At 34.2% G+C, this 14097-nt stretch overlaps 2 protein-coding genes across 2 annotated transcripts; one reads left to right on the forward strand and one right to left on the reverse strand.

The window, feature by feature from the left end:
• Nucleotides 1–479: 479 nt before the first annotated feature.
• LOC138899143 (uncharacterized) lies at nt 480–1644 on the reverse strand. The gene is made up of 3 exons (XM_070185264.1): nt 1598–1644; nt 1115–1418; nt 480–905 (listed from the first exon to the last, which is right to left on the reverse strand). The coding sequence occupies exons 1-3, from the start codon at nt 1642–1644 to the stop codon at nt 480–482; spliced, it is 777 nt and encodes a 258-aa protein (XP_070041365.1).
• An 8822-nt stretch (nt 1645–10466) lies between these two features.
• Nucleotides 10467–12897, forward strand: LOC104112748 (1-aminocyclopropane-1-carboxylate synthase 3-like). The gene is made up of 4 exons (XM_009622758.4): nt 10467–10796; nt 10951–11082; nt 11410–11570; nt 11695–12897. The coding sequence occupies exons 1-4, from the start codon at nt 10650–10652 to the stop codon at nt 12662–12664; spliced, it is 1410 nt and encodes a 469-aa protein (XP_009621053.1). The 5' UTR covers nt 10467–10649; the 3' UTR covers nt 12665–12897.
• The last annotated feature ends 1200 nt before the right edge of the window (nt 12898–14097 follow it).

Consider the following 14097-nt stretch of genomic DNA (forward strand, 5'->3'; position numbering starts at 1 on the left):
CATTATAAAGTGCAAAATGAGCATATTTGTCCTTAATTCTTTTGTATCGAGCTAAAAATTATTCAAATCGATGAATTGCATCTACTATCATTTCTACCGTTGGAGGTGGACATGCCCAATCATCTTGAATTGGTGCATTAAAATCACACCCATCCTCGATTATCATGTTGTGCAGTATAATACATGTAGTTATTATATAACCATTTAATATAAAATTATTTTATACCATAAATTTTTAAATAATATAATTTGTAAGCAAATGTTATAGATTATATATATTAACGGATAATTCAAATAAAAGTAAAATCACTGAGATACAAGATAATTAAATATATATTATATTATGGTAAAATTCAGATTAAATACTACATAAATATTCAGCTTTCACCTTTAGTATGCTCCTATAAATGATCTATTAATGCATTACAAAGTGCAAAATGAGCATATTTTTTCTTAATTCTTTTGTATCGAGCTAAAAATTATTCAAATCGATGATTTGCATCTACTATCATTTCTACCGTTGGAGGCGGACATGCCCAATCATCTTGAATTGGTGCATTAAAATCACACTCATCCTCGATTATCATGTTGTGCAGTATAATACATGTAGTTATTATATCATGTAGCACTTTCTTTCTCCAAATACGTGATGGTCCTACAACAATTGCAAAACGAGCTAGCAAAACTCTGAATGCATGCTCAACATCTTTTCGACATGATTCTTGTTTCATCACGAAATATTTCTTTTGTGGCGAACATGGGTCACGAATAGTTTGCACAAGGGTTGACCATTTTAGATATATATTGTCAGCTAAATAATAACTCATATCATATTCTTTTTCTTGAATAATATAATGGATGGGAGGAGCAATACCTGCAGCAAAATCGAAAAACAAATGTGATGACTCTAAAACATAAATGTCATTATTGGTGCCCGGCATACCAAAATATGCATACCATATCCAAATGTCATAATCAATTACATGTTCAAAAATTATTGGTGGGGATCCACTACGACCTGCGTATTGTCTAGTCCATACTATTGGATAATTTTTCCATCTCCAATGCATGCAGTCTAGACTGCCTAATATTCCTGAAAAATCACGATGTTCACCGATGTGCAAAGCCTTGCAACATCGTTAGATGTTGGTGATCTCAAATACTTCTCGCCAAAAACCTCTGCAATAGCTCGACAAAATCTCTTCATGCTTTCAATTGCAGTCGACGCTCCAATTTTTACATATTCGTCAGTGGTATTCACTGGCGCATCGCATGCCAACATTTTAAACACGAAAGTGATTTTTTGTAGCGTATATAATCCAAAGCTACCTACCGCATCAATGTGTTGATCGAAGTACATATCATGACCTTCAATTGCATCAACAATTCGAAGGAACAAATTCCGGAACATCCGATATCTACGAAGAAATTATCCCTCATTAAAGCGGGGATTATCTGAAAACGACATACATCCCTACTGAGTTATTATGTTATTTACCGTAGTTTTAATTTTTATGTATTTTAATTTAATGTATTTTCAATTTTAATGTATGTTCAATTTTAAATTTTAGCAACATTTAATATTTTATATTTGCACCTTTCAATTTTAGCAACATCTAATATTTTATATTTGCACCATTTCATTTTTTGAGATAATTATATATGTTTTGTACAATTATAATTTATAATAAAATTAACTTATAATTTTACATAAAAATAATAAATGCATGAAAATTAATTATCAAAATTATACGCCAAAGTTAAGATGTAAAATTAATATTATAAAGATATTACATAAATATAATTATATATATATAAAGAGATAAATTAAAAGAGTTAAATAATAAAAATATAAGAAGAGATAAATTAAAAGAGTTAAATAATAAAAATAATAATAAAGTAATAAGAAATAGTAATGGAGGAGATGAATAGTGTCACTCCAAATTTGAAGTGACACTATTCATCCCCCATTTTGCAGCCAAAAATGCAGCAGCTTTGGAAACCAATTACTGCAAAAACCACCTGCATTATAGCAAATACAGTTGGCGTTGGAGATGCCCTAATATATCCTACCAAACGACCCTTAAAATATGTAATCTTAGGACGTACATTTAGCACCTTGTTAAGTGTTGTCACGACCCCAATTTTCCTCCGTAGGATGTCGTGACGGCACCTAGTCTCTAAGACTAGGTAAGCCTCACACTTACTAAATTAATAGAAGAATTCAACCATCAATGATAAATATGAAATAGAAATCTTTATACATAACTTACAATTCTCAAAACCGGTAGTACAAGTCATAAGCTCTACTGGGTTTGCTAGAAAATTCCTAAATGCAACTGTTAAACAGTATAATAAAAATATCAGAAGGTGACTCCGAGGCCTGTGAATGCGACGGCAGGTTTACGTTGAGTCTCCACAGCTCGACCAGCCAGCTAATAATAAACAACAATTGTGGCATCTGGATCTGCACAAAAATGTGCAGAAGAGTAGTATAAGTACACCACAGTGGTACCCAATAAGTATCAAGACTAACCTCGATGGAGTAGTGACGAGGGACAGTCAAGACACCTACCGGACTAAACAACCTTAACAAGTGTGTAGATGAACTAACAGAGAAAACAATATTAACATAAAGCTAAGCAGGATAAGGAATACAAAATAATACTTGCAATGATACACTAGTAAAATCAATATTCAGCAGGACGCAGTCATGTAATAATATTGTAAAGTAACTGATCACAGTCTAAACCCGGGAAAAACAAATAAAGGGAAAAACCAGCAACAACTCAATAAGAACAACCGCATTCACACCAGATCTGTTCAGGCATTTCCACGAGGTATCGAATCTCATAATCACAGCTCACGGGTTCCAATTCATGAACTCTAATCACTTGGCATCTTGTGCCCACATTACAACTCATAACTGCACGGATGACTGACATGCCAATAGAACAATCCTCACACAGAAGGCAAGAAGACAAGAATACATATAATGGTTAATGAAGTCAGGATTCACCTTTTGAAGCCGATATGGGTGATTTAACTATGTGTATGCTTGTGCAAGTGTTCTACTACCATTCCAGTCAATAAATAGGAGCATAGACAATGAATAGCATATAATAAACAATCACCACGAAATGTACAGTATAATAAAAGCAGCAATGAAGTTTGAAGCAACTACCAGCACAACAAGATTTGCTACATAGAACTGGGCAAAAAGTGCATCACGGAGGAAAATAATTAGTAGTATGCTAAGGAAAATAACAATCAAATACAAGTGCACAGAAAAGGGTAAATGACAATAAGAGCCCTCCCAACGTACTGCCTCTTAGTCTCAAATTGTAAAATGAATCACAACTTTCCTCATATCACCGCGGGAGACTTTATATTTAGTTTTGAAAATTATTTTTCCCGAAATAGCATCCTGCGTTTTAGCCCAACTTATCACACCATATGGCCTCTAGTAGTTCCCCTACTAGCAACGCGTTTCAAGCCCACCTTATCTCACCGCATGCATTTCAACACTTAGACCTTATACCACCGCATGCGTATCAATAATAACAATAGCACGACAGAAACCTCGTGTAACATAATAACAACCGCACGGCATAAACCTCGTGCAACACAATAACAACCGCACGACAGAAACCTCGTGCAACACAATAACAACCGCACGACAGAAACCTCGTGCAACGCAATAACAACCGCATGGCAGAAACCTCGTGCAACGCAATAACAACCGCATGGCAGAAACCTCGTGCAAACACATAATAATTTTCTCAACAAAACATGTATGCCAAAAACATAACAACTCAAATAAATGACTTTCATAATATGTGTCCACATGCCACAATATTTTCTCAAAATAATTTCAATATCACAACCACGTATAGCCCTCGGCTCAACAACACTGAATGCAACAGCAACAACAACAATAACATAAGAATACGGCAAGTAAATCAATACAAGAACTTCATGACACAAAGAAACGGAAGAGCGAACTCACAGAGAAAGACACAACAGGGAAATAATAGTCTCAACAAGAATAATTCAACAAGGAAGAGGTAATATGTGACAATGATTCCATGAAAGTGCAATTCGACAACAAGAGAGATAGCATGAATCAATGACCCTAAATAAGAATACGTCAACAATGAAAGGGATAACAAACTTCAATTAAGGATAAGCAATTACAGAAGAGATAATAATGATTTCAATAAAGGTTAAGCAATTACGGAAAGGATAGCATGACAATAAAAAGGGGCAACAACTTCAGTTAAGGCACATAAGATTTTAATCGGCAATAAGGGTAGAACATGAAGCAATTAATTTCAATTAAGACATGTAGGGGTGAATTTAGTAATGGGGATTTAACATGACAAAACAACTTCATATTTAATGGACATAAGAACCTAAGAGCCCTAAACGATCAAATTTTCACAAATAAATCCGAACACGTACTCGTCACCTCGCGTACACGGCCTTCACATGACACAATTAGTACAAATGACTCAAATCCTAAGAGGTAGTTCTCCCACACAAAGTTAGGCAAGATACTTACCTCAAAGAAGCTAGACTATTACTCTAAAATGACCTTCTCGCATGAAACAACTTCCGGACGGCTCAAATCTAACCAAAATAACTTCAATTCATAAATAAAACTCATAACAAATAATTCCGGATAATAAGGTTTCGAAATTTAATTAAAACTAAAAAGTCAACCCAAAAGTCAAAGCCCGGGCCCGCACCTCGGAATTCAATAAAATTTACAAAATCCGAACACCCATTCTGATACGAGTTAAACCATACCAAAATTAATAAATTCCGACAACAATTCAACCTCCAAATCTTCATTTTACATTTTTGAAAGATTTTACAAACTTTTTCCAAATTCCAACTTAATTCACTAATTAAATGATGAAAATAGCAATGGATTCATGAGATATAACAAGATTCGGGTAGAGAACACTTCCCCCAATGAGTTGCTTGAAACACCCACAAAAGATCTCCCAAAACCGAGGTCTATAACTCAAAATATATTAAAAATATCAAACCCTCGACATATATGTGTTCTGCTCAGCGCCATTCGCATTTGCGAATGGAAAAGCCGCACCTGCGGCCTCGCATTTCCAGGCCAAGATCCGCATCTGCGAAAATACAGCCGCACCAGCGACATCGCAGAAGCGCCAAAAGAACCGTAGGAGCGAACAACTTCGCATATGCGATCGCTGGGCCGCAAAAGCGGTCATTTCACCTGCATGCCAATCTCCGCAAAAGCGAGATCCCTCCCATGCCACTATGATCACAGAAGCGACTAGGCTCATGTAGAAGCAGAGCCGCACCTGCGCTCTAAAATGTCACAAGTGCGAAGCACCAGAACTAGACTTGTCCCAAAACATGAAAATGATCTGAAACTCGTCCGAAACACACCCGGGGCCCCCGGGACCCCGTTCAAGAATACCAACAAGTTCTATAACATAACGCGGACCTACTCGAGGCCTCAAATCACATCAAACAATATCAAAATTACGAATTGCACCTCGAATCGAACTTATGAACTTTAAAATCTTCCAACTTCCAAAACTCGTGTCGAAACATATCAAATCAACCAGGAATGACGTCAAATTTTGCATGCAAGTTCCAATTGACATAACGGAGCTACTCCAACTCTCGGAATCACAATCCAAGCCCGATATCAACTAAGTCAATTCTCGGTCAAACCTCATAACCTTCCTAAACTTCAACTTTCCTAATTTCGTCAATTAACGCTTAAATGACCTACAGACCTCCAAATCAACATCCGGACATGCTCCTAAGACCAAAATCACCCCACGGAACTATTGGAATCATAGAAACGCTATTTTGGAGTCATCTACACAAAAGTCAAAACTCCGGTCAACTCTACTGCTTAAGCTTCTGAAATAAGAATCCTTCTTCCAAATTGACCCTGAATCATCTGAAAATCGAACTCGACTACACACGCAAGTCACAACACATAATACTAAGTTGCTCGATACCTTAAGCCACCGAACGGGACGCTAATTCGCAAAACGACCGGTCAGGTCGTTACAAGTGTTGTGTTTCATGTTTTTGTCCTTAATCAAAAAACAAAGGTTAAATCAATCAATCGAGACCCACAATTTGTGCGACCATGTTTGCCTCAACGTTGAGCAGTATTAAATAAGTAATTAAAAGTATGCTCTCTGTAACAGTTTAATCTTTCAGATAAATATATTTCTACATATTTGCCCATGAAATAAATAAATAAAATAAAATTCACATGTGAGGAGGCCTGTTGAATACGTAATAAATTTAAATAATTAAAGTATAATTTCTTTAAAACTAAATTTTTAGATAAGGTATCCCTGCTTTTTCAAGATAACAAGGGGTAGATAAAATATTTCGAGCCAATATTCGAATACCGGGCGCTATGATACTAAAGTAATTCATATCATTCTCCGAGGAAAAGCTCAAACGAGTTTGAACATACAAGAAGCTACATATACCCAAAATTGAAACAGGTGTGTAGGTAGAAAATACAAATACAGGGCACGAGACAATTTTTTCTAAGTAACTTGGCAAAATAGTCCCGTAATTTAGGAAGAAGGGATGCCTCCTCACAAAAAGGATCGCAGTGGCCATGCATGGGTGACTGTTTACCAAAAACACAGTCTCTGCATTACCGCATAGTCATAAGACCATGTGTGGGACCATTATATATATATATATATATATATATATATATATATATATATATATAATATTAATTTTATTGGTGGAGCGTAAACACTAGTTACAAGTTAGCATTGAGAAACATAAAGAATAGAGTCAGACATAGCTACGCCATGGATCATGAGCCGTCCCTTATTTCTATATATTTTCAAACTTGTCATTTATAAGACGAGAAACAGAAGTAAAGTTCTCCAAATCTAGGAGCGCACCTACCCTGCTATCCTTAGTAAGAATAAATTTTCAACTAACCATATTAATTAGTAATATTTTAAAACGTAATAAATAGAGATCATCAGTCCTTTGATCTTTACTTTTTGTAATCAAACACCAAATTGTGACTAGGACATTCTTAACCAAAACAGTTGGCTAATACTACCGGCTGAGTTGATTGGTTTGGCAAATGCAATAGGAGGACAATAACTTCTTGTGTTTATTCACTTTCCTGATTTGGTAACCTTTTCTTAACCTTCTTTAACATTAATGAACCCTACCCTATGTATTTATTTGAACTTTTTCGACAAAGAGCATAGATATATATGGGTGAATATATGCTAAAAGTATATTAAATAGTATATTTATTGGAAACACTATCTCTATCCTCACAGGGTAGTGACAATGTCTGCGTATACACTACCATCCTCAAACCCCACGGTATGGGATAATACTGGGTATGTTGTTGTTGAAAAAGTTGAATGAGTTTATTGCTAAAAATCTTAAAAGTCGAAGCCATTAAATTCAAATCTTGAATTAGCCTCGACCCTACCGGCCCACTAATTTAATTGTCCAATCTAATTTTAGGACCCATCAAGCAAAAGTTCAATAAATAAACTGAAGTATAAAGCAGTCGACAGAAACGTGATTATTGAATATGAATTAGGGTTGAAACGCATTAAGCAGTGACAATGTAAATGCGCTAGATGTGTTCAAAGCGCAGTCCAAATTGAAGTTATGTAGGAATTCAAAACTGCTATGTGTCTCGTGTAAGAATTTTGTTTCTCTTACTCGACCGCGCATTGCACAGTACCAACTCTTTGAGGGCCGACATTGACTTCAACAGTTCAACACCTAAATTCTTATAGGAATATTCTTAGGTTCATAAACAAAGACTATGAAAATGTTATTATGTTCTACGAAAATGTGTTTTCGGCTTAACTCAATTTTAGAAATTAATTTATGAGGTGAATATTATCTAAAATTATATATAAGGAAATAATAGCTCATTTTGTCAACAAATGTGAGACATATATAGCACGTACAACTGACATGCATTTAGAATATAATGAATAGATAACGTGAGGGCCTAATATTAGATAAACTGAGAATTAGAATAAATTTGGCTCTAGTATCATGTGTAATGAAATTAACCTCGGATCCAACTTAACGACAATTATCCAAAATTACTTAAAGAGACAATAACTCATTTCTTTTGTTAATTAATATGAGACACTAAGGAGCCGTTTGATTGTTGGGATCAGGGATAACAATTGCGGGATAAAATTTGAGATTATTTTATCCCTAGTTTAGTTATGGGTATAATTAGCATCGAAAACTTTCTTATACTTAAATGATAAAATTAGTTATCCCATATAAAAGTGAGATAGCTAATCCCATAAGATATCTCTAACTCATGAGCTATCTTATTCATCTCATCCTAGCAAGTTGCAACCAAACAACCCCTAAGCACCATGTCGAAGAACAATAGAGAATTCAGAAAATGAGATTTGGGCTTTATTGGCCAACCTGAGAGAGAAATTGAGTGGCCGACACACAGTAACTGGCGGGCCAATGGGAAGGGAGCAAATGGACCAGTTATGGATGGGCTTGTTTTTACTTTCTTCCATTGTTGTCATGAGGATCTGCCTGTCGATGTGAAATTCAGGTAAGCAACAGCCAACAAACTCACAACTCACAGTGACATATACTACTACTATTATTTTCCTTAAACATTAAAAAAACAACATTTCTACAATATAGAGAATAAATAATATCATTTGCAGGAAAAATCGATTGTTTCGCTCAAAAAGGCAGTCCAGTACACAAAAACATCTTACATTCATGCAAAGTTCGGACAAGAACGGCCTGACGAATTTTGTGACATAAAGTCAAACTTTATAAGGGGCCTTAACTTTTTTTTAATGAAGTCTATTGTTCTAGCTTTTTTTATATGCAAAGTTATTAGTAATTTTCTTATTAGCAATTTCTCCTAATAAGTTTTTCTCAATTGACAATATATCTAATCCATTTAACCTCTTTTGAAACATTGTTGATCTTAGGTAAGATTTATCAGTTTTAATTTTGAAAAAAAAAACATTCACTTAAGCAACGATGACATGAGTTATTAACATTATTCTATAAGCACTACAGGCATTTGGAGCCCGTAAGGGTTGGGTGAGTGGTTTTCTATATGGGAAACCTGGGATCCATTCCCCTCACCAGCAGCCACATCAGTCAGAGCTCGTCTCATCGGGCTTGCCTAGTGCAGTATATATTTTTTTGTGTAGTTTGCGAGCTATTGCACAGTGAGCAGTTTACCCAGTGCGCATCCAAAGGGTAGCGGCTGCAATTTTTTTAGGAATTTTCCAAAAAAATAAATAAAATATAGGTAAGAATCAAATCTTTTTGTTTGATTGAGTATATTAATTAAATTTTTATCTTCTAATTGTCCTTTTTTCCTTAATACTTTTAATTCAGAAAATAAATCTATTACTATAAAGTAAGGAACATTCAAGATTAATGCAATATTTTTTTTAAAATTTATCATGTAGTGATCTCAGCTTTATACCACTAAATAGAAAATCAAAAATATTTTCATATGCTTCGAATCGTTTAAATCTATTTTGAAGTAAAACAAATAGTCTTGTCTACTAGGTATAAAAAATAATCAATTCTAAATGACTTTTCGAGAGATTTTGAGATTTCATTATCAACATTCTCATCAAATTATTTTTTCCTATATATTCACACGTTTATGAAATTCAGGTTCGATATTTATTTTAAATGCGATTTTCTTAGCAGAAATCATAGCAGTTGCAAAATCCTTCTTCTTTATATTTGTTAAAGAAAGAAATCAAACTTTTTTACTTCACATATCTTTTTTTTTAAATTATATATAGCCTAGGTATAACAAAAAAATGGAGCCCCTACAAATGTGGTGCCTAAAACAGTTGCTTTATCTGCTTTAGGGAAGGGCTGCCCAGCCTACTCTATACTCTAATGCAAGCATTAGTGGTTGCTTCCGCTGTTCAAACTCATAACTTATAGGTCACATAATAAGAACTTTACTGTTGCTCCAAAGTTCACCTTATAAATATTCTTTAATTATATAATCATTCTAATGAGATCATAAATAAAACAAAAAAACTTTATAAGATAATTACAATCATAAAAGATTATTTTTCTTTGTAGCAAAAAGTACATGTTATCTTCTAAAAATTATAGATGGTGACGTTAGTAATAGTCCCAACTCCCAAGAGCCAAAGTGAGTGCCACTTGCCACTTTGTTTTCATACGCTTAGATAACACGGTACAATTAAAACTATAATTGTCTCCAAACTGCTAAATATAAGTGAAACAATCCAATTTAATGGGTGCAAAAACGCGTAAAATTAGCAACACATCTCGGCAACACCAGTGAGTTAATTATTTTCTTGTTTGAAAAACAAAAAAACAACAAAAAAAGAAAGAGAAAAGAACTTCAAAGTCATATGCTGACTTGTCTTTCATGATTGCTACAATTTCCTATATATAGACGAGTATATGCCAGCAAATAGCAACAAACTATCTATCTCATTTCATTTCACTTACAATCTTTCTAAATCCTTCTTCTTTCTTCTTTCTCTCAAAAAACAATTTTCCAAGTTCATATTACCACCTTAAATTAGAGAAAGTCATCAATTTTCCAAACAACAGAAAAGATGAAGCTTTTATCAGAAAAAGCCACGTGTAATTCGCATGGACAAGACTCTTCATATTTCCTAGGATGGCAAGAGTACGAGAAGAATCCATACGATGAAAATCAGAATCCAAAAGGAATAATACAAATGGGACTTGCAGAGAATCAGGTAATTAGATAACACTAACCATATTTCCTATATATTCTGCTATTTAATTTGTATTTGCAGCTTCCCATTTCTTATTGTCGGATTTAATTACGATTAGACTTTTTTTTCCCGATATTGACCCTGTATTTACCGTTATTTATTTTCTGTTTTGCAGCTTTCTTTTGATTTATTAGAGTCTTGGCTTGGTCAAAACCCAGACGCAGCTGGGTTTAAGAGAAATGGAGAGTCCATATTTAGAGAACTTGCTCTATTTCAAGATTACCACGGCCTTCCCGCTTTCAAAAATGTAAGTATCGTCTTCATATATATGAGTTTATTTAACTTATATATACTAATAATACAAAAGAATACAATTAATTGTCCATAAAAAGCGTTAGTAACAGTATTACACTAGAGCGGAGTTTACCCCGAAGAGTACATATTCCCTAGTTTAAAACAAAAAAAGAAAAAGTAATACTAGATAGATTATCCAATACTACATAGGAGTATTAAAATACGTCGATAGTACAAAAATTCATCACATTACTTATATTAAGAATATTCTCACTTAATTAGAGTGGCTATGTAATTATAAGGATAATAATCTCACATTTTAAGGTCACTTTTAATGCAGGCATTGGTTCAATTCATGGCTGAAATTAGAGGGAACAAAGTCACCTTTGATTCAAACAAGCTTGTCCTCACCGCCGGCGCAACTTCCGCAAATGAGACGCTCATGTTTTGCCTCGCCGACCGCGGCGATGCTTTTCTCCTTCCCACCCCATACTATCCTGGGTAAGTATTTATTTTACACCATCAGTATATTTTAACTTGTCGTAACAAATAATTAGTTGTAATGCACTTATCTTTAAACCACAAATTGATTCGTTACTTATAATTTTTGCATTGTTATAAGCAGATTTGATAGAGATCTCAAATGGAGAACTGGGGCTGAGATAGTGCCAATACAATGTACAAGTTCAAATGGCTTCAGAATTACAGAATCAGCTCTAGAAGAAGCATACAAAGAAGCCAAAAGTCGTAACCTTAGAGTAAAAGGAGTACTAGTAACGAACCCCTCGAACCCATTGGGCACAACATTAACACGAAATGAACTCGAATTACTTCTCAGCTTCGTCGATACAAAAGGTATCCATCTCATTAGTGACGAAATCTATTCAGGAACAGTTTTTTACTCGCCGAATTTCGTTAGTGTTATGGAAGTATTAATCGAAAAGAACTACATGTACACTGAAGTTTGGGATCGAGTTCACATTGTCTATAGTCTTTCCAAAGATCTTGGCCTTCCCGGTTTTCGTGTTGGTGCAATTTACTCCAACGATGACGTTGTTGTATCTGCAGCTACTAAAATGTCCAGTTTCGGGTTAATTTCCTCACAAACTCAGTACCTTTTATCAGCCATGTTATCTGACAAGAAATTCACGAACAAATACATATCTGAAAATCAAAAGAGACTCAAGAAACGCCATGCAATGATGGTACGAGGTCTTCAAAGTGCAGGAATTAGTTGCCTTGAGAGCAATGCTGGTTTATTTTGTTGGGTAGATATGAGACATTTACTAAGTTCCAATACTTTTGAGGCAGAAATTGAGCTATGGAAAAAAATAGTTTATGAAGTTGGACTCAATATTTCGCCTGGATCGTCATGCCATTGTACAGAACCAGGGTGGTTTCGTGCATGTTTCGCTAACATGTCAGAAGATACGTTGAATCTTGCAATTCAACGTATCAAAAATTTTGTTAACTCCTCTGCTATCAGTACCGATGCTCATAGTAATCAGACTAACCAGAATACGAGTACAAATACAAAGAAGAAGTTATTCTCCAAGTGGGGTTTTCGACTATCGTTTAATGACAGAGAACGATAGTTCAGTGTGAACATTCCTTTGTCCGGATTAATTTTTTTTAACTCATCAATATTTTAGATGTTGAGTTTCCCAAAATCCTTTTGTTTTTCTTTTTGTATCAAAATTCTTTTTGTTTTTTGTATTTTTAGTGTATAGAGGAAGCACTCGGTCCATGTGATGGACGTGAAGTGGTTTATCATTATTTGTATACATCTTGAATATTGAATACATATATGTGTGTGAATCTTCTTGAATTGTTCAAAAAATGTCTTGAAATGTTCATTATTTCCATCACATGATGACAGTCCCATATGATAGTAAAACACTTGCATATGTTTATTTGATCCTTTATTTATTTAGAGTTCGGTTATAATACATACCTATGAATATTGGTTAGGGGTGAATAGAAAAATTAATGGGAAAGATCGACACCTACATGGCAGCGGCGAAATGAACGGCAACGCAACATGTCATATCATGCCCAAGTTGGACGTTGGATGTTGGCCAACTTCCTTATTTTATTAAAATATATTATTCCTCAACCGACCTTTTCTAGTATGCAATAGGATGGAAGAGAGAAAAATCAGAAGATCTTCTTGGGTTCAATTAGTCGAGCTATGGTGCGCAAAGAAGTTCATTTGAATCCTATTAGTTGAAAATTTACATAGTATATACAAGGTTAAAATCGATTTCACACAAAAAAAATCGAACTATGAATTAAGTCATTAATGGATTTCGATTGACTCACACGGCATTTTATATATATATATATATATATATATATATATATATATATATATATATATTTGTTAAGTGAATTGTTATATTTTTATCCGATCTTGAATGACTCTCGTATATGAGCTAGTTTTCTGCATTAAGTTAGATCAAACTTAATTTTCTTAACAACATCACATCTATTCCATTCTCTTATAACGTGTATCTTGTCTTATCCTGGGGGCGGGGGGAAGGGGGGAATGTGTAGGTTTACAAATTAAGGCGCAATTCTCTATCTGGGACTTTGCAATGAGAGTTAAAGGTATAGGAAAACGATAGGTTAAATACATTTGACTTCTTACTTTTTCTGGTTCTGAATCTTGAGTATGATCATGTGCAGACAAATTTATGCAACCATCCATTTGCTGCCGAATGTTTCTTCACAATCGGTATGAATTGCGTTCCTCAAAATTACTAGTAGTACTTCTTTTGAGTGTAACTAATATAATATTATAAAAGCTATTTTTACAATCAAATCACTTAGAAATTAATTGCAAATGTTCTTTTATAGCAAGTATAGATTCATAATCTCAAAACAAGGTAATGCTTGTTATAACAAGTAAAACTACACAAATAGAATAAAATCTTTTTTACAATATCAACAAAAATAAGTTAAAGAATTTCAATTATATGTACATTATTTCTTGAATAATTTGATTGTCTAATTTATCAGTGCACAT

This window comes from Nicotiana tomentosiformis, chromosome 9, assembly GCF_000390325.3.
Source record: "Nicotiana tomentosiformis chromosome 9, ASM39032v3, whole genome shotgun sequence".
Classification (NCBI taxonomy): Eukaryota; Viridiplantae; Streptophyta; class Magnoliopsida; order Solanales; family Solanaceae; genus Nicotiana; species Nicotiana tomentosiformis.